This window comes from Magnolia sinica, chromosome 10 (genome assembly GCF_029962835.1).
Source record: "Magnolia sinica isolate HGM2019 chromosome 10, MsV1, whole genome shotgun sequence".
In the NCBI taxonomy this organism is placed as follows: Eukaryota; Viridiplantae; Streptophyta; class Magnoliopsida; order Magnoliales; family Magnoliaceae; genus Magnolia; species Magnolia sinica.
Genome location: NC_080582.1, coordinates 76,572,733 through 76,595,229, shown reverse-complemented (window position 1 = coordinate 76,595,229; position 22,497 = coordinate 76,572,733). Strand labels below are relative to the sequence as shown.

Below are 22,497 nucleotides of genomic sequence, written 5' to 3'. Positions count from 1 at the left end.
TGACAGCAGAAGAAGCATTACAAGTTATGTCTTTACTCTGGGTAGTGCTGTAGTCAGTTGGGTCTCTCAGTTATAGAAGATAGTATCTATTAGTACGACAGAGCAGATATGTTGCGACTACAAAAGCGTGCAAGGAGATGGTATGGATACAAGATTTCATGAAAGAGTTGGGTAAGAAGCAAGTAGATTACAAGCTGTACAGTGACAGTCAGAGTGCAATACACTTGGCTAAGAATTCAGCCTTTCATTCAATGATCAAGTATATTGTCATCAGATATCACTTCATACGTTTGTTACTGGAAGATGGATCGATTGCTCTGAAGAAGATTCATACAAGTGAGAATCCTGTAGATATGCTGACCAAGTCGGTCACATGGGAGAAGTTGAAGCTCTGTTCAGCTTTAATTGGTCTTCAGGCTTGAAGACGGGGAGGTGGTACACTTCGGATGTAGAAGACGAAGGTTTATGGCTTGTTGAGATGTGGAGCCACATCTGGGAGCTGCTCGACCAGTCGAGTGCCTTACTCGACCGGTTGAGTGGCCCACTCGACCAGTCGTGGAAAGGCACGACTCAAAGTCCAGTGAGCATCAGTTTTTTTTTGTGCAGAGGTGCTCGACCGGTCGTGACCCATGCTCAACTGGTCGAGGGGTTCACTCGATCAGTCGAGGTTACGCAGATTCGTTTCCGGATTTGATGCGGACTGGGAATTTTTAGTTGATTTTCGCAGAGGTGTGAAAGGGAAGTTGTCTAAACTATAAATAGGTGTCCCTAGGGCTTTTCTAGGGTATGTGAAATAATTCTAAGGTGTGGGCAAAGAGTTTTCTCTGTACTTCTAAGGGAGAGGTTAGTACATTGCCTTGTAATATTCGTTTTTCTTCATAGTGAAAATTTGTATCCGTGGTTTTTTACCCTTGTTGGGGTTTTTCCACGTATATCTTGTCTTGTGGTTTGTTTGGAATGCTTTGATTCTGTTTCTATTCTATATTTCTTCTTGTTTATCATTTGTGGGTATGACCGGAGATTGGATCTCGGTTTACTGTGTTGTTGGCGTGTTGTACACGCAATCCACTTCCCCTTTATAGAGGTTACCCATTTCCTTAGCCGGGATATGATGCTGATTTAATGCCATTCTCTAGAAATCATAATCAGTCAAGGTGGACCCCATGAACTGGATTGTTCAGATTGTTGATCCGAGGGGTTGATTTTCTCCATCTTTCACGTATATTTCTATGAGTTAAGAAAGGTATACAATACAAAAGTAGAGCATTAAAGGTCCTGATTGGTCATCTAATGTGGGTTTTTCTATTTTTATGGACATTGAGTAATTTTTCATAAACAGTCATAACCATTGTTTTATAGGCTATTGATTGGACGGATACAAAAAGGAATAAGAAATATCCTTTCTGCACTATTTTCTAACATCCCTTTAATTTTTATTCCAGTAGATACTCCTTTTTAGATAATTCCTTCTTGATAGATCCTACATTGGATGGACGCATATTGGGTACTACCCCTGCCTGTCCCCGGCTTGGCACAGGCTAGGATTATGAGGGGCCACCCTGATGTACAGATTTTATCTACACCGACCATCCATTTTTCCATATTATTTTAGGCCGTAATCCCAAATATGAGGTAGATCCGAGGCTCAAGGATTGAATTACTATCATCCAAAACTTCTTAGAGGCCACAAAAGTGTTGGATCAAGCTGATAATTTATGTCTGCCTTTAATTTAGATCTATATGACCTTTTGAATAGGTTGGATGGCCAATAAACATCACGTTGGGCCCTAGAAAGTTTTCTATGGTCGATGTCACTATAACTACTACTTACTATGGTGTGGTCCCATTGAGCCTTGGATTTACCTCATTTTTGTGGATTATACCCAAAAATGATATGGAAAAATGGGCGGACGGTGTGGATGAAACCCATACATCATGGTGGTCACTCAGAGTCCCAGCCTATGCCGAGCTCGGGACATGCGAGGGTAGTGTTAATATTCGTGGAGCTTGTTGATCAGATATGTATCATTTATTCAATCAATACTTTTGTAATTTCATATGAAGTTTTATATAAAACATATTTTATATGAGGTAACATATATTCTTCTATGAGAAAGAGAGAATTGTCATTATACTGAGAGCTGCCTTTTATATTTTTGTTATTTTTTTTGCCTTTAATTATAGTAGATTTGTATGAATTCGTATACATGCTGAAAATGAACCATGCAAATCTCTATGTCATGGTTTGCATCATTGTTTTTATTTGATTTCAATATTATTATGCGTGTGGTTAAGTAGCGATCCTTCTCCCAATAGTTAGTACCCGATTCACATTGGATAGGTCAATATTTTCATTAGACCTTTTTTGAAAAAACTTTATGTTTAATTTACTTTCTATTTTTCCCCTTAATGAATTAAAAGAACAGAACCTAAAAGTGCAAGCAATCTTTTTCTATTTGTATCTAGGGCTGTAAATGAGTAGGAAAATGGGTGCTCTGTCTTTTCCTGTGGAGATTTGAGAAGCTCAGAGCATAGGAAATATATTTACAGTTGTACCCGTAAAATTGTACAAATAAGTATATGTATGAATATGAAGAATCTGCATCCCCTGGTGGCCATAGGTGGGAAAATCTGCTTGTTGCAATTTATTTGGACCACATCATTACACGCTGCATCAGTTTTGACAACGACCGTGATAATGTAGACCGGTAATGATGCAGGAAAGCAAGATTTTCTTGGTTGTGGCAGGTAAAGGATCTGGATTCAAATATGAATATAGCCGCCTGCTTATCTAATATGATTGAATATATATATATATATATATATAAGTCATGCTCACCTGTACACCTAGGCATGTGCATACTTTTGCACACGTGTTATGGGCGTCTAATCTGAACAGTCCATTTGATGCGGAATCCCATGAAACACCAATGGACAAATTTTCAACCCGATTTAAAATTCTGGTGGGCCATAGAAAAGAGAAATGCAAATCAAGGGAGGAAACTGTTTTTATTTTTCATGGCCCACCAAAATTTTGGTTCAAAGTAAAAATTGGGTCCAAAGGGTTTCACAAGGTGCTTTTTCATATGGACAGTTCAGATTTTAGTGTCACATTACTTATGATGAGTTTTCAAAAAAGTTTGCACGAGTTCCATACGAATTGGTGTGGTGTGTGTGCATGTGTAAAAAATTAAAAAAAAAAAACTCAAATCAAATACAACCTGCAAAAGTATAAAACCCTACATTACTTAAGCCACGTTTGTTGAAACACAGCTATGGTGATATTTGTCATTTTAACCATCTAATAAATGTTAGGGCAGTCAATGATCGAGCTCAAGCCAAGCAAAATCAAAATTTTGGATGGAGCTGAATCGCCAAGCTAGGCTAAAATAATTTTGGATGGAGCCCAAGTCAACCTCAAGCACAGCCATGGCCATTTTATTTTTATTTATTTATTTATTTTCATATAAAAAGGTAAGACCCACCTAAAATATATTGATAAGAGAGAATGTGCGTCTCGAGGATGTCTCGAGGATTGACAGCCTTAATAAGTATTCAAAAGCCTATTCTCTTGTCGAATAAGCTTATGTGGAGTGAAGTGGATTGAGTCATGAGCTAGCTTTCACATAATCGCCCCAGGCTAAGGGTAAGAGTTATGATCATCTCTTGTTTCTGCGGTGTGGTCCGCTTGAGGCTTGGATCTTTCTCATTTTTGGGCTCATGCCTAAAATTATCTGGAAAAAAAATAATAATTAAAAAAAATGAATGAACGGCGTGGATAAAATCCATACATCGCTGGACGCAATCCACTTCCTTTCACAATGCATCTGAACCTAGAAACTATAATTCGGACAGTTTAATTTGACTCACCTATGTTCCACATATGCAATTTCCAAATGCCTGCGTATCATCCAACACACTGCCAGAGTATCAAAGCTTTCCTCCATTTAAAAAGCCTCCTACCGCTAATGGTGCGTCACAAAAGTCAGAGATATATCTTAATCAACGGACAAAAATAGCTCCATCGTGAGGGTGCGACTAATATTTCAGTCAGCAAAAAAATCAATATTCCCATCCGAGGGAAAGCGGATTGCGTGGCGTGCTACACACCACAGACATCGGTGGACCACAGCCATCGGTGGTGTTTTGACATAACAAAGCTCTGTGGGCCCCAACATGATGTATGTGTTATATCCACACCGTCCATCCATTTTATGAGATCATTATAGGGTATGTCCTAAAAAAATGAGACAGATTAAAACCTCAAGTGCACCACACAACACAAAGCAGTGGGACTATGATGCCTACCGTTGAAACCTTCCTAAGGCCCACCATGAGGTTTATTTGCCATCCAATACCGTTCATAAGATCACACAGATCTGGCTGAAGGATAAATATAAATATAAGCTCGATTCAAAACTCATGTGGTCCTAGAGAAATTTTCAATGGTAGGCATTCAATTCCACTGCTTTTCTGTGGTGTAGTCCACTTAAGTTTGTATCTGGCTCTTTTTCTTTTTCTTTTTTTTTATATCATAAAATAATCTTGCAAAATTGATGAACGGTGTGGATATAACACATACATCATGCTAGAACCCACATAACTTTGCACGTCAATGCACCGCCATACCCGATGGTGTGTGTCCCACCACGTAATCCGCTTCCTCCATCCGAACAACCAATGCCTAAGCTGACTAGACCCATCTTCTAAAACACCCATAGCACTATCTCACTATAGGTGATTGGTTGTCCAATGCCAACAAGTGGGCCCCACTAGCATTGACTTATGAACCTGTAGTGCGATCACCTGTGGCTCACTTCCCATCACCCTCTGACCATTAATCAGACAGCAATACGGTTCATCAAAATCCAGCCTTCATCTATGTGGACAGCCAATCCTTTCCATCAATTCAAATCCAACGGTGTCAAATGCTTCAAAATGGGAAAGGATTAAGCACCCACTTTATAAAAATGACGCGCTCGTGCAAAGCAAATACCCCAAGTCCCACAACAAATCATAGCCTCAGTAGAAAACTCCTTCGAAATATCACTTCCCACCTTCTCTCTCTCTCTCTCTCTCTCTCTCTCTCTCTCTCTCTCTCTCTCTCCCCCTTTGCAACCTTACACTGAATTTTTTCCATGTATGTGATTATTGAAAATAGTTGGATTGTGATCATTCGGTCATCGTGAGGTGTGACCACCACTCGAAATTGATAATGTTTCATCCACAGTAACCATATAAATCAGTGGTCTTCCACAAACCGCCGATTGATCGAAGATCGGACGGCGTAAAACGATCGCTTACACTCAAAACTCAGTGCAACGGCCATGGAAGTGATAATTAGGCACTGATACTTTCTCCATACAAATGATCGCCACCATCGACATGGAGATCCACCCCATGAAGAAGACCATCTTTCTACTACTCTTTTTACATATGATCTACACAACAGCACACCCGTCGATCTATCATCATCACCATCCTACAATTCTCACTGACAAGGCCGCGCTCCTGGCCTTCAAGGCCGCCATGACTCAAGACACTCAAGCTGCACTTGCAAACTGGAGAAATTCATCCAATGTGTGCAATTTCACAGGTGTGGTGTGCAACCATCGGCAGCACCGTGTGGTTGAACTCTGGCTCAACCGTAGCGGCATTCATGGACTGCTCTCTCCGTTCCTCTCCAATCTCACTGGGCTACTCTTACTTGACCTATCTGAAAACAACCTTGTGGGGCCCATACCGCCAGAACTGGGCTCCCTATGGCGCCTCAATGAGCTCAACCTCTTCGGAAACCGTCTCGACGGTCCGATCCCTGATTCACTCTCCCTCCTTTCTCAACTATTTTATCTAGACCTCAAAGGAAATCGTCTGAAAGGCACCATCCCCACATCGATCTTGTACAATTGCACATCATTAGGCTACTTAGATTTATCTGAGAACACCCTCCATGGAGAAATCCCACCAGAGATAGGAAACCATCTCTCCAACCTAATGTTCCTCCAGCTATATTCAAATAATTTGAGTGGGAAACTCCCTCCATCGCTATCAAATTGCACCATTTTGAAATGGTTGGATGTGGAGAACAACAGCTTTTCTGGCGAATTGCCCACTGAAATCCTCGGCAGATGGCCACTCCTCGAACTCCTCCACCTATCAAACAACCATTTCACAAGCCATGATCACAACACCAATCTTGTCCCCTTCTTCACAGCCCTTTCCAACTGTACTCACTTACAGGCCATCGAATTGGCGGGAATGGGCCTTGGAGGCCAATTACCGACCACCATCGATCGGCTCGGGATCAACTTATCACGCATATATCTCCAAGACAACTGGATATTCGGATCGATCCCGACCACCATAGTCAACCTCTCCAATCTCACTGTACTCAACTTATCAAGCAACCTCCTAAACGGGACGATCCCAGACAAGATAGGCCAATTACAGAACCTGCAATGGCTAATCTTATCCAACAATTCGCTAATCGGCCCAATTCCTCCATCAATTGGACAGATTAATCTGTTGAATCAGCTTGATTTATCAAAAAATAGATTATCGGGCGAAGTCCCAGATAGTCTAGGAAACCTCATCTTCCTCAGCGATCTTTTTCTTCAAGAAAACAAGCTTTCAGGAATCTCACCTTCTCTAGGAAAGTGCATGTCCTTAAACAGGTTGGATGTATCTTTCAACACATTAACAGCAGTTCCTAAAGAAATATTTGGACTAACCCATATGGGAATTTTCTTGAATCTTTCACACAATTTTATAAATGAGCCACTGCCATCAGAGCTTAGCAAGATGCAAACAGTCCAAGAAATTGATCTATCGTCGAACCATTTCCATGGAAACATATCCCCTCAGCTAGACGGCTGCATCGCCGCTGTCATGATCAATTTCTCTCTTAATTCGCTTGAAGGGAAGCTTCCCAGTGCGTTAGGATTACTTCGGAACCTCAAATCACTCGACGTCTCCAACAATTCATTATATGGAGAGATCCCGGTTGGTCTCGGGGATTCCGGTAGTCTTGTTCAGCTGAACCTCTCATATAATGATTTCAATGGACCGATACCAAGGAACAGAAGTTTTGCAAACTTCACATATCTCTCCTTCCTCGGAAATCCAAAACTATGTGGATCAATCCCTGGCGTGACACCTTGCATGAAGAAGGGAAGATGGTGGCACTCGCGCAAGTTCAAGATCATTGTTTCTGTCGTCGCGCCGGCATCAGCATTACTCTTGGCGGTGTTCTACATTATTGCATTCAAGAAGATCAAATGGAAAATAGTCCCAAGGAAGGCCGACGCATCGAGCAAGTCCACGCCTTCATTGAAACTCAGCTTCCCAAGGATCACATATAAGGAGCTAGCAGAAGCGACGGCAGAATTCGATCAAGGGAGGCTGATCGGGACTGGAAGCTTTGGACACGTCTACCGTGGGGTCCTCAAGGATGGAACCATCGTCGCTGTTAAGGTCCTTCACCTGCAAACTGGCAACTCGACGAAGAGTTTCAATAGGGAATGCCAGGTCTTGAAGAGGATCCGGCACCGGAACCTCATGAGGATCATAACGGCGTGCAGCCTGCCGGAATTCAAGGCATTGGTGTTGCCGTTCATGGCAAATGGCAGCTTGGAGAGCCATCTATATCCGGCGTCAGCGAGGATGGGATCAGAGCCGTCAGATTTGGAATTGATACAAAGAGTGAGTATTTGCAGTGATATAGCTGAGGGGATGGCGTACTTGCACCACCATTCACCGGTGAGAGTTATACATTGCGATCTGAAGCCTAGCAATGTTCTTCTCAACGATGATATGACCGCTCTGGTGTCTGATTTTGGGATTGCACGGTTGGTGATGAACGTTGGAGGAGCTGGAAATGGTGGGCCTGAAAACGTGGGGAATTCTACTGCAAATATGTTGAGTGGGTCCATTGGATACATTGCACCAGGTACTGTTCTTTTCTTCCCTTTTCATTGCTTTTATCTATTTGGATTGGATCGTGGATGGTTTGAGAACTCGTCCGAGTCAACTCAGAGTCGAGGTTCAGTCCCCGAGATGGCTGAGTCAACGAGTCTGCAATCAATGGATTGGATTGGATTCTTGTAGGTTTAAATATAATGCATGCAATGTGATGTAGAGCGGGTTGCTGACACTTTCTTGTTCAAGATGGACCAGAGAAGGTCAGATCGAAGGCAGAAGTGATTAGGACCATCAGAACCTTAAAACAAGTATATCTCGCAAACAGGAACGTACCATGTATGATTTTGGGGTTAGGAGAAGCTACTTTAGCCACCCAACCCCTCTATGTCCGGTTGGCCACGGTGAATTTGCGAGATTCCATTAGATCGACCATAGAAAACCATTTTATTTCCGTTTTTATTATTTATAGTAAGTTTTAGTTAGATCATAACTCTTCATCCTTTGAGTCTTAAGAGCTGTGTCCAATATGAAAAATGCTTAGAAAAATTACAAAAACAATATAGTTAGGCCAAATGGGACACTATTTTTGGCCAAAAATCATAGTCTGGTAAAAATCATGACCACCTATGAATAGTAATCAAGATTTTAGGGAGTTTTGAGTTGTAGTTGATTCTTAAACTTCTTCCTAGGATTGGCCTCACTACTTAAAGGGTTATAAATTCGTTTTTATGATTAATTAATTAATTTCTGAATTTCTTAGAATTTCTTTTTATATTTTAATTTTTCCTCATATGTTCGAGGAATTTCTATGAGGAGTCTAGAGAAACACCGTTGATTCGGACTAGTTATCCCCTTGAGGAAGACGGTGACTGACCTCATCACGTCCATCCCTGCCTCACAATGCCGTGGGGCCCATTTTCGCTTGAGCCCATTATAACCCTTGATCGCGGTGATCTTTTTTTTTCCATTGAGAAATGAATTTTTTTACCTGATCTTTGGGCAATAGAGGGACTAATGGTTGAGATTGACCGAAGCTGGGGCCAAAACTACATGCATGGTAATGCTACAAGGGGTCCTCTCACTGGGTCACAGTTGCACTGATTTTCTGTTTGCCTGATTATCATGGTTGGTGACATATAAACATCACGTCGGTCTCACAATGCTCGACCTCCCACTCATTCTCAGAAAATAAAAAGAAAAATGGTAAGCATGGTCCAGCCATTATGTGGCCTTGCTCCCAAAAATTAGGATGATTTTTGGTGGGCTAGGGCTACCTCATAATATATATATATATATATATATATATATATATATATATTCATGTTTTATGGCCTACTAAGTTTTGAAATACCACGGTCTTCTAGTAATTGTTTCATTATGATAAATGAATTAGGAACTAAGACGTTCCAGCACCAGCCACCAGTGGTGGGACTCTGTGATGCCCACCATGATGTATGTGATTTATCCACACCATCCATCTGTTTTACCCTCTCATTTTAGTGCATGAGCCCAAAAATGAGCAGATTAAAAGCTCAAGTGAACCACACCACAGGAAACTGTGGGGATTGAACACTGGCCATTGAAAACTTCTTAGGGCCAGAAGTTTTGGATCAAGCTGAAATTTGTGCTTTTTGTGTCTAGGTTTGTGTGACCCTATCAACAGATCGGATGGCAGATAAACATCACGGTGGGCTCTAGGAATGTTTCAACAATAGGTGTCATTGTCCCAACTATTTCCTGTAGTGTGGGTCACTTGAGCTTTGGATTTGCTTCAATTTTTGGGCTCAGGCCTAAAATAAAGCTGATGAAACGTATGAATGGTGTGGATAAGACACATACATTACAGCAAGTGTTACAAGTCGTGCTAGGGTGCTGGAGGCAATCAGCTACTATTGAATTAGATGGCATAGAAAAAATGAACTAGATGAGCCCTACACGGAACTAATGATGCACGTCTACCTGTGGTGTGGCCCACCTGAGTGCTGGATTATTTTTATTTTTCCATTCCATGGTGGACAAGGCAACGTACTTGAAATGAGTTATCTTATGAAAGTTCTACCCACATAGCTCTATATTAGTGAAAATAACCTAACTCGGTTCCCCATAATTCTACACGTGGCATATGTTATCTAAATTAAAACCATTCAAATCTCAGGACGCGTTGTCCATAGGCTATTGTCCTGGAATCTGACGAATTGTCCAGTCTCATACTCTGATTAATGGACGTTGGTTTGTTGAATTGGAAACCATTTACTGCTTTTGATTTCATTCATCCAGTAAATGTCCATCAATTCCAGGCTTGAAGTTGGAGTTACTTGGATTCAAAGTTTCCAATACATTGGCTTGTGTATCAATGTCACACTCTGCCAGAGTACCAAAGTGGGGCCCATCTTTGGGAGATCAAGACGTTCACCTGATGGGCTCCACCGTAAGGCTGAAAGTGGGGTGGGTTCAACCCGTGACTGACCCGGCATTGGGTTGGGCTTGGGCTGGATGTATCAGGTTTAGTCTCGAGCTTAGGCTATATGAACACCAGCCAGATAAAACTTGGGTCAGGCTTGGGTTGAGATCTCAGGTTGCCTGACCCAACCCAAACCGGAACGATATATAAATTATAAATGAGTGCAGATCATCTGTGTTGAAGGCACAGGAAATTCCAATGCCATCGGGTTTCATTGGTCCCGGTCATTTCCAATGACTCAAGCTAACAGGAAACATTGGATTTCTCTCCCAAATAGCATGCTATTTTTTATTTTTTTTGTTTTTTGCTGTTAGCTTTTTAGTACACCCCACTGTCAGTTCACACTTCAGTGTTAGCCACCCCCACTAGGGATCGATACCAAGACCTCAGTGTTGAAACAAGGTATCTTTCACTGAGTCTACCACTTGAACTATAGTTCAGGGTGTACCCAAATAGCACGCTATACAACATGACTTTTAAGGAACAGTTGTCCTATATTTTAGCTTATTTTCTTAGAAAAAATGAACTTCTTTACTATAAATAACTACATATATAATAATAAAATTATATGTACAAAAAATAAGACATGCATTGAAAATATAATAGACAAATATAATAACGAAAATATTAGCATATGTCCATCTGACCAACCTGAACGAGCCCAGTTGGGTTGAGGTTGGGTTGAGAATTTCCAACCTAAGGTTAGGTTGGGTTGAGTTAAGGCTAAAGTATATGAACCTTGGGTTGGGCTACTTAGTCTAGGCCAGTCATTATGTCCAACACATATTTCGTGGCCTAACGTGCATGCAAACATCGCACCCATTTGATGAATATTGACCATTTGATCAATGTCCTTTGCTATGTATGGTCAAGATTCTTAAAAAGATTAAAAAAAAAAAAAAAAAAAGACTAGGCGGGAACATGATCTGTCTACAAGGGTGTACACAAACCGAGCTAGCTTGGTTAGCTCGCTCAACTTGACTCAGTTCGAAGCTGAGTTCGAGCCGAGTCGAGCTGATTTTTTGAGCTCGAAAATGAGTTCGAGCCGAGTTCGAACAAGCCCCAGCTCGATTTGACTCGGATCGAATCCAACTTGAATCAAACTCGGATTGAACCAGTTCGGTGACTCGATTACTTTGTCCTTGATGTTGCTCACCGAGTGTTTGATAAAATGACTCAACGAAGTGTGGCCGATGGCAAAGAAGGTATGTACATGAAACAAATATCCGTTTTTCTTGATTTTTCTTGGTTTTTATGTTGCCTAGAAGGTGTTTGATAAAATACATGTAAAACCATTGCTTCTGTTTCACATACAGAGGGATTTTGAAGATGCAGTCTAGGTGTTTGTAGAAATGCCTCAATGGAGAACTTGGCTCAATCTTGGCTCGAACTCGGCTCAAGCTGGCCCGAGCTGTTGACTGAACCGAGCCGAGCTGGCCAGTCAGGCTCAAGGACTGAGCCGAGCCGAGTTCCAGCTGAGATCATCAACTCGATGTACACCCCTATCTGTCTCTTTGTTAGTGCCCTTCATGGATTACCTAGCTTTAAGGCAATCAGAACCATCCCATCCATGGCTGGGAAAGGGATAGTTTTAGAAAATAAGGTGAAATCAATGATGGATTGGATTATCTGGTCAGTGTAATTTTTGTAAGATACTCCATAAAGTGTGTTTTGAAATTAATAGGATTGGACTGTCCAAGTGAATGGATGCAACTAGAAGCACTATAACTTCCAGGGCTCTAAGAGAATTGGAGCATTTCTCATTTCTCATTTATTATCATCTCATCAACGAGATTTTTATACGGTAGTCCATGAAATGTGTTTCGAGATTAATAGATAGTTTACGTTGATATATCGGACTGTCCAAGAGAAACTAAAAGCACCATAACTTATAGTGCTCAAAGAGAATTGGAAGGTTTCTCACTTCTCATTTTATTATTATTATTATTATTATTATAAAATATTTCAAAACATTACTCTCTTTTTTCATCCACTGAGACTAATCATTATCTGATCTAGGAATATAAGAAATGATTGTACACCATCAATGGTGAGGTCCATCATCATCACCAGACCTGACCCATTTATCACATGGGTCAGGTTAATTTGCATTAGGTTTGAGTCGAGTATACGCATTACACATGAGCTTTCTTACAAATAATGTTACAAATTATTCAATTGGTGGTAGCTACCAATTTTGAGGGTAGAGAAAGAAGGCCAGCGGTCCAAAAATCAATGAATATATAATAAAATAAGATTTTAGTATATTTTTCCTTGACAAGGGTTCACAACTTATACGGTGTAGATTGTCACAAAAGTAGTGGATGGGTAATCTCATTTTAGATACAAGGAAAAAAAAAAACAGTAATAAACCATTGTTGTAATCTTAACTATGTTTCCTTGAGTCTACATTGGATCTTGATTTGGGTTGGGCTTAGATTGGGCCTATTTTAGCATCAGCTACATTGAACCTGTTTAAACTAGGTTCAAATCGGATTGTGTCTGATTTATTTTGAGAGGACGCATTAGTAATTTGGGTTGAACTTTTGGACCCAGGTTCACCCCATTGCTCTAAAATTAGGACCTATAGGCTCACTTATTTTCGAACAAGGCCTGTCAATTCAACCCAACCCATTTGCACATTATCAGCCGCCATCCCTTTGAGGACATCTTCTTATTATTATTTAAAAAAAAAAAAAAAAAATAGTTCAATAATCAAAGGGTTGAAATATTTCTTATTTCACTTATCTCCATGCCAATAGTCTGGCCCATCCATAATTTTAAGAACTTGAAATAACTCGGGCTCAGTTCTCTCGAGTCAAAATAAAATTAATCAAGAAACTAGACTAAAAAACCATGACAAAATGCGGACTTCAGCTTTGCACAACTCGACATTCTTTATATACTATTTACACTTCATAAATATTAAATAATACTGAAAAAACTTAGTAAAGCTTATAAGAGTTTTTGAAAAACTCAGCTTGAGTTTTCCAGTCAACTCGATTTTGAGTCACTCTTATTTTTTGCTTTTTTAAACTATGGGCTCATCATACAAATGATTTGGAACATTAAAACACACGTACAAACATGTCTAGAAGCCTCTTCCATATTTACATGCACAAATGTATTTTAATTAAAGTTTTATACATTGGTTTGGGCAGAATATGCATATGGAACAAATACATCTACCAAAGGAGATGTGTACAGCTTTGGCATTCTAGTGCTTGAAATGGTGACTAGAAAGAGACCCACTGACGACATGTTTGTTGGTGGCCTGGATCTGCACAAATGGGTCAAGCGCCACTATCATGGGAGGGTGGAGAAGGTGATAGATTCTTCATTGATCAGATCTGCAAGGGACCAGAGCCCAGAAGTGCAGAAGATGTGGGAAGTCGCTATCGGCGAGCTGATTGAATTGGGTGTTCTATGCACCCAAGAGGTCCCTTCGACGAGGCCCACCATGCTCGATGCAGCCGACGACTTGGATCGGCTCAAGAGATATCTTATAGGCGATACTAGCGCAACGTTTGCATCGTCACTTGGGATATCATCTTCTACCATCATTGGAGAGGATTGAGTACCACTCATTCTGGGATCACTAGATTAATGGCTTGATCTTGTAAATGTCTGATATGTGTACGTACACATTTTTTTGGTGTAATAGATTATGTTCTATCATCATTTCAATAAGAGAAGCCCAAATGCACTCTTTTTTATCTTTTTCTTTTTTTGGTGAAATGAGCACACTGAGGCAATTTAATTACAGATCTTTTTCAATACAATTAATATGGACCCTCCATTTTCTTAGCTATTAATCGGATGGTAAGAATCACATGACACACTTTAGAGGATCCAAGACATTCATTACGTGGGTAATATCATGATAGATACCATTGCCCAAAAGTAGGCATGTCCTTTCATGAAATTGCCACATTGTTAAAAACTTGCCTCTGCTTCTTCACCGGTCCATTTATTATATAAAATGTTGTTCATCTGGTGTGTGTGGATGAACTTAATTTTTGGAAACTGCATCTAAGATGGTGGAACTCATTTGATGGATGCTAAGTTTTGCACATGTGCCAGGTTGGCTGTCGAGACTCAAATATTTCATATTTAACCCTTCAATTACATTGGTTTTTCTGGCATTTAATTGATAATTTGATTTAATTATATGCGTTTTTGTCATACGAAATTATTTGAAAGCATATGATAAATGTACAATTAAAAGGATGAATTTAGATCTTAAAAGAAGACAATGAAGAATTGGAGATTTGGAAGTCATTAATAAGAATTCACATGGCAAAGATCTAAGGAAACCATGTGAAAAATGAAGATAATTGAAAATTTGAAGTGAAGAAAATGAATCTTGAAAATTGTCCTGAAAAAAGATATGCTGAAATTCCGGAGATAGAAAAACATAGTTCTGAAAAAGTGGCAGAATAGACTTCGATGGCATCGAAGGTGCAATCGAAGCTAATTCGATGCAATCGAGAATTTCAGGATTTTTCAAGCCAAACTCGCTAGACAGTTCTAGAAAAGTTTCGATGACATCAAAGGTGCGATTGAAGGTATAATCGAAGGTTGTTCGATGGCATCGAAGGCGTTATGCGGAGCTTACGCGAAGTGTGTAAAGTTGAGGAGATTTGTGGATTTTTCCAACTCAATGCGAAAGTTAGAGTTCCACAACTATAAATAGGAGTCTCTATGATGTTCGAAAGCATCTTCTAGGGTTTGAAAATTGAGAAGGATGAACGTGATGGGGATAATTATTCCGAATCCATGGAACTTCCCTGGACTCCTCACAGAGACTTCTCGAATTCACGAGGAAAGAAAGTAGAAAATAGAAATAAATTCTAATAAATTTGAAATTGATTAATGAATGCATAAAAATGAGTTCACAACCCTTTAAATAGGGGAACCAAACAATGAGAAAGAAATCAAAATCAAACTACAACTAAAACTCCTAGAATTCATGACTTACTATAAATAGTAAACTTACTATTAATAGACGGTCGTGATGTCTACTAGTGCGCAAGGTTTTTGGTCAAAAATAGTAAGTGTCCTATTTGGCTTCACCAAACCGTTTTCCTAATTATTCTAAGCTCTTTTCATGTTGGACACAACTCCTAAAGCCCGATGGATGAAGAGTTATAATCAAACTAAAACTAACTATTTATAGTAAAAATGAAATTAAAACAGGAAAACGACCGTCGATCCAGGGGTTTTTCGCAATTTCGGGTTGCGTAACCCGGCGTAGCGGGTTGGTTGGCTTGTAGCTCGTTCTACCCCAAAATCATATATTTTACGTCGATAACTCATTCCGGATTGCAAGATACGCCCGATTTAAGGTTCGATGGTCGGGATCACTTCTCGACCGGGCCTTTTCGATCCATCTTGGTAATGTAACTGTCTGCGACCTGCTCTACATCAGTCTCCTCCACTTCAAAAGAACTCGTCCTCGAGTTCTCGTCATGCTCTGGTTCATGATACTCGATTAAGTCCGTGACATTGAAAGTCCGTGAGATTGCCATGTCATCTGGGAGATCAACAACATAAGCGTTGTTATTGATCTTTCGGATGATTGGTACTGGTCCAATCTTCTTATTTTTCAACTTGTTGTACGTCCCGGTCGGAAATCTCTCTTTGCGAAGATGGACCATAACGCGGTCGCCTACCTCGAACACTTTTTGTCGCCGATGCTTGTCCGATTGTTCCTTGTACTTCTCGTTCGAGGCATGTAGCTTGGTCTGCACTTCTGCATGGATGCCCATGATCTTGTCTGCCATATGTTCTGCTGCAATGCTCGTGCCTGAGTGCTTAGGCAGAGGGACTAAGTCAAGTGTGTGGCGAGGCACTCGTCCGTAAATAATCTGGAACGGTGATCTCCCTGTCGAGCGGTTCACCATATTGTTGAATGCAAACTTTGCTTGAGACAAGGCCAAATCCCACTGCTTTATTTTTCCCTGAAATACCGCGAAGGAGGTTTCCCAACGTGCGATTCACAACTTTGGTCTGCCCTCAGTCTATGGGTGGTAAGCACTGTTAAATTGAAGTCGTGTATCGAATCGATTCCATAAAGTCCGCCAAAAGTGGCTAATGAACTTCGTGTCACGATCGAAAGTAATGGTCTTGGGGACCCCGTGTAGCCGAACGACCTCCCTGAAAAATAAATTCGCCACGTGTGTTGCATCGAGGGTCTTCTTGCATGGGATAAAGTGCGCCATCTTTGAGAAACGATCTACCACCACGAACACCGAATCCATGCCGCGTTGTGTTCGTGGGAGACCAAGTACGAAGTCCATTGATAAATCCTCCCAAGGGCCGTTAGGCACAGGTAACGGGGTGTAGAGGCCCGTATTCTGAGATTGCCCCTTGGAGGTCTGACAAACATGACAACGTTGTACGGCTTTTCCCACATCGCGTACTAACTGCGGCCAGTAATACCGCTCTTCCACAAGAGCTCGCGTCTTGTCTCGCCCCAGGTGTCCACCAAGGCCACCTCCATGTAGCTCCTGAATAATCTGCTCCCTCAGAGAACTTTGGGGGATGCACAATCGATTCCCTTTGAAGAGAAAATCGTCCCGTATATGAAGGTCACTGGGGTGACCTTCTTGACACTTCATCCAAGAATCTTTGAAGTCCTCATCCTCGGCATACAGCTCCTTGAGACAGTCGAAGCCGACTACCTCGTTGCTCATTGTTACTAGTAGTGATGCACGACGGCTAAGTGCATCAGCCACCTTGTTCTGCTGCCCTGACTTGTGCTTCAGAACGAACGTGAATTCCTGTAAAAACGCAACCCATCTAGCATGCACACGATTCACGTTAGTCTGACTATTAATAAACTTTAATGCTTGATGGTAAGTGTACAAAACAAATTCTCTTTGAATCAGATAATACCGCCAATGTCGCAGTGCTTAAATGCGTAAAACTCAAGCTCATAAGTCGACCACTTCTTTCGGGCTTCTCTGAGCTTCTCGTGGTAGCTACCGGCCTGCCTTCCCGTGATAATACTCCTCCAATTCCGGCATATGAAGCGTCACACTCAACCTCAAACAATTTGTCAAAATTAGGAGCACCAAGACCGGTGTTGTAGACAAACGATGCTTGATCTCATGAAAGCTCTTATCGGCTTTATCGGTCCATTGAACGGTCCTTTTTCATGCAATCTGTTTAAAGGTGCGACTATGGTGCTAAAATCTCGCACAAATCGACGATAGAAAGTCGCCAACCCGTGAAAACTCCTCACCTCATGAATGTTTGTCGGGATCGCCATTCCCTAATAGCTCGCACCTTTTCATCGTCCCCATGAATGCTCGTGGACGTTACAACAAATACTAGAAACAATAGGTCATCAATTAAAAAACTACACTTCTTCAAGTTGAGGTTCAACTTGTTAATTTGTAAGACATGCAGCACCTGCCTGAGATGGTTCCTATACTCCACTTCATCCTGGCTATTTATCAATATATCATCAAAATATACTACCACAAATCGGCTAATGAACAGTTTTAGAACTTGATTCATCAAACGCATAAAAGTACTTGGTGCGTTCGATAGGCCGAAGGGCATGACTAGTCACTCATACAACCCTTCCTTGGTCTTGAATGCCGTTTTCCACTCATCACCGGGTCGAATACGAATCTGATGGTACCCGCTCCTTAGATCTAGTTTAGAGAACACCTTGGCCCCTTCTAACATATCGAGCATGTCGTCCAACCATGGTATTGGGAATCAATATTTGATGGTAATTTTGTTGATTGCTCGGCTGTCGACACACATGCGCCAGCTTCCATCTTTTTTTGGCGTTAATAATGCTGGTACGGCACATGGGCTCATGCTCTCTCTCAAGAGACCCTTACGGATCAATTCCTCCACTTGCCCCTGAAGTATCTCACACTCCTTCGGACTCATCCGATAATGAGGACGGTTGGGCAGGCTAGCCCCAGGGACGAGGTCTATGTGATGTTGGATAGGGGGCAATCCATCAGGTAAATCCTCAAGCCAGACTTCTTTGAATTTGTTTAACAACAATCTTAAACTTGGAGGGATGTTTGAGGGTTCCTCTTCCTCGCCTTTCACCACTACAGCGTATACCTCACCGATTTCCTTAGATTCATTCATGAAATCCCGAATGGTGAAGAAGGAACTCCCCTCCACTTTAGAGGCTTCAGGGTGGTTCTCTGGTGCCATAGGGGTAAGGATTATTTTTCGACTATCCTTTACGAATACGTAAACATTATCTCGTCCCCGATGGGTCGCATCACGGTCCGACTGCCAGGGTCGACCGAGTAACATATGACAAGCTTCCATATCGACCACGTCACAAAGTATTTGATCTTTATAATTTTTGCCAATTGAAAATGAGATAGTGTATTATTCAATTATATTGATCTCATTCACCTTTTTTATCCAGCTAATTGAGTACGGGGAAGGATGTTTCATCGTTGGTAGCCGCAACTTGTCCACCATCACTCTTGAGATGATGTTCTCGCTACTACCACTGTTTATGATCACATCACAGACCTTTCCATTGACGGTGCACCGAGTACGAAATATATTGTGTCGTTGTGGATGTAATTCCTTTCGTGGGGCATACAACAATCGCCTCACAACTAGAAATTTGCCACGATCCTCGCTCTTCATTTTATCGTCATTTGCTATTTCTTCAGTGATTTGTTCATGTTCATTAAAGTGATGGTCTTCTTCTGCGGCCTCATCTTCAGTGCCCCCTTAGTTTATAGTCAAGTGTGTTGCGGGACGTTGAGGACAAGTGTTTGATAAGTGGCCTGGTTGGCCACAGCGGTAACAATTGTTCGACCTTGGCCGAGCATAAGGATTTGGAATCCTACTCGGACCCGCTGTTGTGGGTGCTGCACGTTGAGGTCTGGATGAGCTGCTCCCCGTATCACGGTTTGCGGTTGTAGGAAGTTGAGGTACTGGGTCTTTTCCTCGTGGCAGCACTGGATCCTGCGTGGGACCCGTCATGGGGGGTCGAGTTGAAGGATATGGACGAGCAGGAGCTCTTGCAAGTTGTGTTTCTGCCCTACCCGCCAATTGAACTGCTTCATCCACAGTCCCGACTGGGTACATCTGAACTCGGTCCTGAATTGTTGGTCGCAACCCACCTATGGACCCTCCATTTTCTTAGCTATTAATCGGATGGTAAGAATCACATGACACAGTTTAGAGGATCCAAGACATTCATTACGTGGGTAATATCATGATAGATACCATTGCCCAAAAGTAGGCATGTCCTTTCATGAAATTGCCACATTGTTAAAAACTTGCCTCTGCTTCTTCACCGGTCCATTTATTATATAAAATGTTGTTCATCTGGTGTGTGTGGATGAACTTAATTTTTGGAAACTGCATCTAAGATGGTGGAACTCATTTGATGGATGCTAAGTTTTGCACATGTGCCAGGTTGGCTGTCGAGACTCAAATATTTCATATTTAACCCTTCAATTACATTGGTTTTTCTGGCATTTAATTGATAATTTGATTTAATTATATGCGTTTTTGTCATACGAAATGATTTGAAAGCATATGATAAATGTACAATTAAAAGGATGAATTTAGATCTTAAAAGAAGACAATGAAGAATTGGAGATTTGGAAGTCATTAATAAGAATTCACATGGCAAAGATCTAAGGAAACCATGTGAAAAATGAAGATATTTGAAAATTTGAAGTGAAGAAAATGAATCTTGAAAATTGTCCTGAAAAAAGATATGCTGAAATTCCGGAGATAGAAAAACATAGTTCTGAAAAAGTGGCAGAATAGACTTCGATGGCATCGAAGGTGCAATCGAAGCTAATTCGATGCAATCGAGAATTTCAGGATTTTTCAAGCCAAACTCGCTAGACAGTTCTAGAAAAGCTTCGATGACATCAAAGGTGCGATTGAAGGTATAATCGAAGGTTGTTCGATGGCATCGAAGGCGTTATGCGGAGCTTACGCGAAGTGTGTAAAGTTGAGGAGATTTGTGGATTTTTCCACCTCAATGCGAAAGTTAGAGTTCCACAACTATAAATAGGAGTGTCTATGATGTTCGAAAGCATCTTCTAGGGTTTGAAAATGGACAGGAGGCCTAGGTGAAGTGCGAACGACGTTCTTCTGCTTCGATTTCTTCATGGGTTATAGTAGATCTTTTTATTTTTCTTATATTTTTGAGTTACCTATGACTAGCTAATCTCTTAGCTAAAACTAAAAGGTGAAGCTTGTAGTGTGTTGGGATGTTTATTTTGCTTTGATTCTTATTTATGTTGAACTTAATTGATTTCAAACTTGAATTTTAGAAATATTTTCAGTTTTCTATAGTTTATTGTGACTCAAATTACAAAACGCTGCAATAGTTTTGAAAATCTTCTTTTCCATTCTAAGAATTTGAGATCGATAAATCTTGTTATTCACCATCGTCTCCTGGGCATGGTAAGATGATGGAATCCCTTCCAATCATCACGATACTCCTTTATGTTGAACTAATTCAATATAAAGTTCAGATTGTGATTCAATTATTTTATTTTCCAACTAGATAGGATATGACTTCAATTCCAGTTGTGTTTATTGAATCAAGTAAGGTAGTATCTTGATAACTATAAGTAGATCCTTGGCACTCTAGTTTCCTTTTGATTGATCGATACTCATTCACAATTACTTCTTTTATTTCAGAATTAGTTTTCGATTCTAGTTCTGCTTCTAGTTATTTTCAGAATACATACAAGTTTAGTTCATGTGGATTCGACTTTGGTCTTACTGAGTTATTACTACATCACGACCCTGCACTTGGGGTTGTGAATAAGTTTTTGGCGCCGTTATCGGGACTTGGGGTACATTTTTCTGAGATTGATTAGTATTGGAATTAGTTTAGGATTATAGCTTTTTTCTATGTATTTTTAGGTTAGGTTTTTCTCAATTTGTTTTTAGAAACTAACCTCGTTTTTTGTTTTATAGCAACTTACATAGCAATTCCAATCCGGTAACTCCTCTCCAACTCTCTTCTTTTCATATTTCTAATTTCTGTAATTTTTTCTTCTCCTTTGGTTTTAGTTGTTTAGAATTTGAAGGTTATAAGTGTTTCATGCCCAAGTGGGTTTGTGACAACACTCATAGACTTTTGAGTGAAGGAGGTTTGGTTGAAGGACTCACAATCCATCAACGTGTTAGAAAACCCTTAAATATTCCTGAAATATCATCTGAACGCATAGCTCAATAACATTATATTGATGAAGATCATGTGCGTCACACACCACCTATCAGGACGGTGCATGATGAGAATGAAGTGCATCGGGTTCCACCGGTTCAAACTTTACAAGATTATTTACAACTAGTGAGAACAAGTACACCTTCCAGCATAATTCTCCCAATCAATACAAGAAACGTGGACTTTAAACCTGAGATAATCCAATTACTTCATAAGTTTCATGGACTTGATTAAGAAAATCCATATATTCATATTAAAGAATTTGAAGAGATCGTTACGAACATATATTTTGATGATGTTCCTTCTGATACAATTAGCCTTAAATTATTTCCATTCTCTCTATATAAAAAAAAAGGCCAAATCATGGTTTCATTCATTAAAGCCTAGATCCATTGGCATATGGGCAAAGATGAACCAGGAGTTTTTTAAAAAGTTCTTCCTGACTCATAAAACCAACACTCTTAGACGGAAAATAATGAACTTCTCCTAGAAAAATAATGAGACCTTCTTTGAATGTTGGGAACGGTTCAAAGACTCACTTCTCACTTGCCCGCACCATGGTTATGAAACTTGGCGAACAATTGATCTTTTTTTATGACGGACTTAGTCCGAACATGCACCAATTCGTACAGATAATGTGTAATGACGAGTTCATGGATAAGAAACCAGAAGATGCCCAGGATTACTTTGACTTCTAGTTAAAAACTCCCAATCATGGGACACATCAAACTAAGCTAGTAATCCCAAGGAAGTGTCAAGAGAGATAGGAGTACGTGTACTCAACAAGGAGGATGATATTAATGTACAGTTGATAATTCTTACACGAAAAATTGAGGACTTGGAATCTAGGAAGGAATCAACTCAGTTTAAAACAATCGTTGAAACCGTATGTGAAAATTATGAGAGCGTT

The 22,497-nt window shown here is 40.5% G+C and overlaps 1 protein-coding gene and 1 non-coding gene across 2 annotated transcripts; one reads left to right on the top strand and one right to left on the bottom strand.

Moving 5' to 3' along the window:
• The first annotated feature begins 5,259 nt into the window (after window positions 1-5,259).
• On the top strand, window positions 5,260-14,073 carry LOC131217050 (putative leucine-rich repeat receptor-like serine/threonine-protein kinase At2g24130). Its single transcript, XM_058211752.1, has 2 exons — window positions 5,260-7,948; window positions 13,543-14,073. Exons 1-2 carry the CDS (start codon window positions 5,368-5,370, stop codon window positions 13,956-13,958), a joined length of 2,997 nt encoding a protein of 998 aa, XP_058067735.1. The 5' UTR covers window positions 5,260-5,367; the 3' UTR covers window positions 13,959-14,073.
• Window positions 14,074-22,044: 7,971 nt separating this feature from the next.
• Window positions 22,045-22,151, bottom strand: LOC131217850 (small nucleolar RNA R71). The gene has a single exon (XR_009157438.1). It is a non-coding gene; the product is annotated as a small nucleolar RNA R71 (small nucleolar RNA).
• Between the last annotated feature and the right edge of the window lie 346 nt (window positions 22,152-22,497).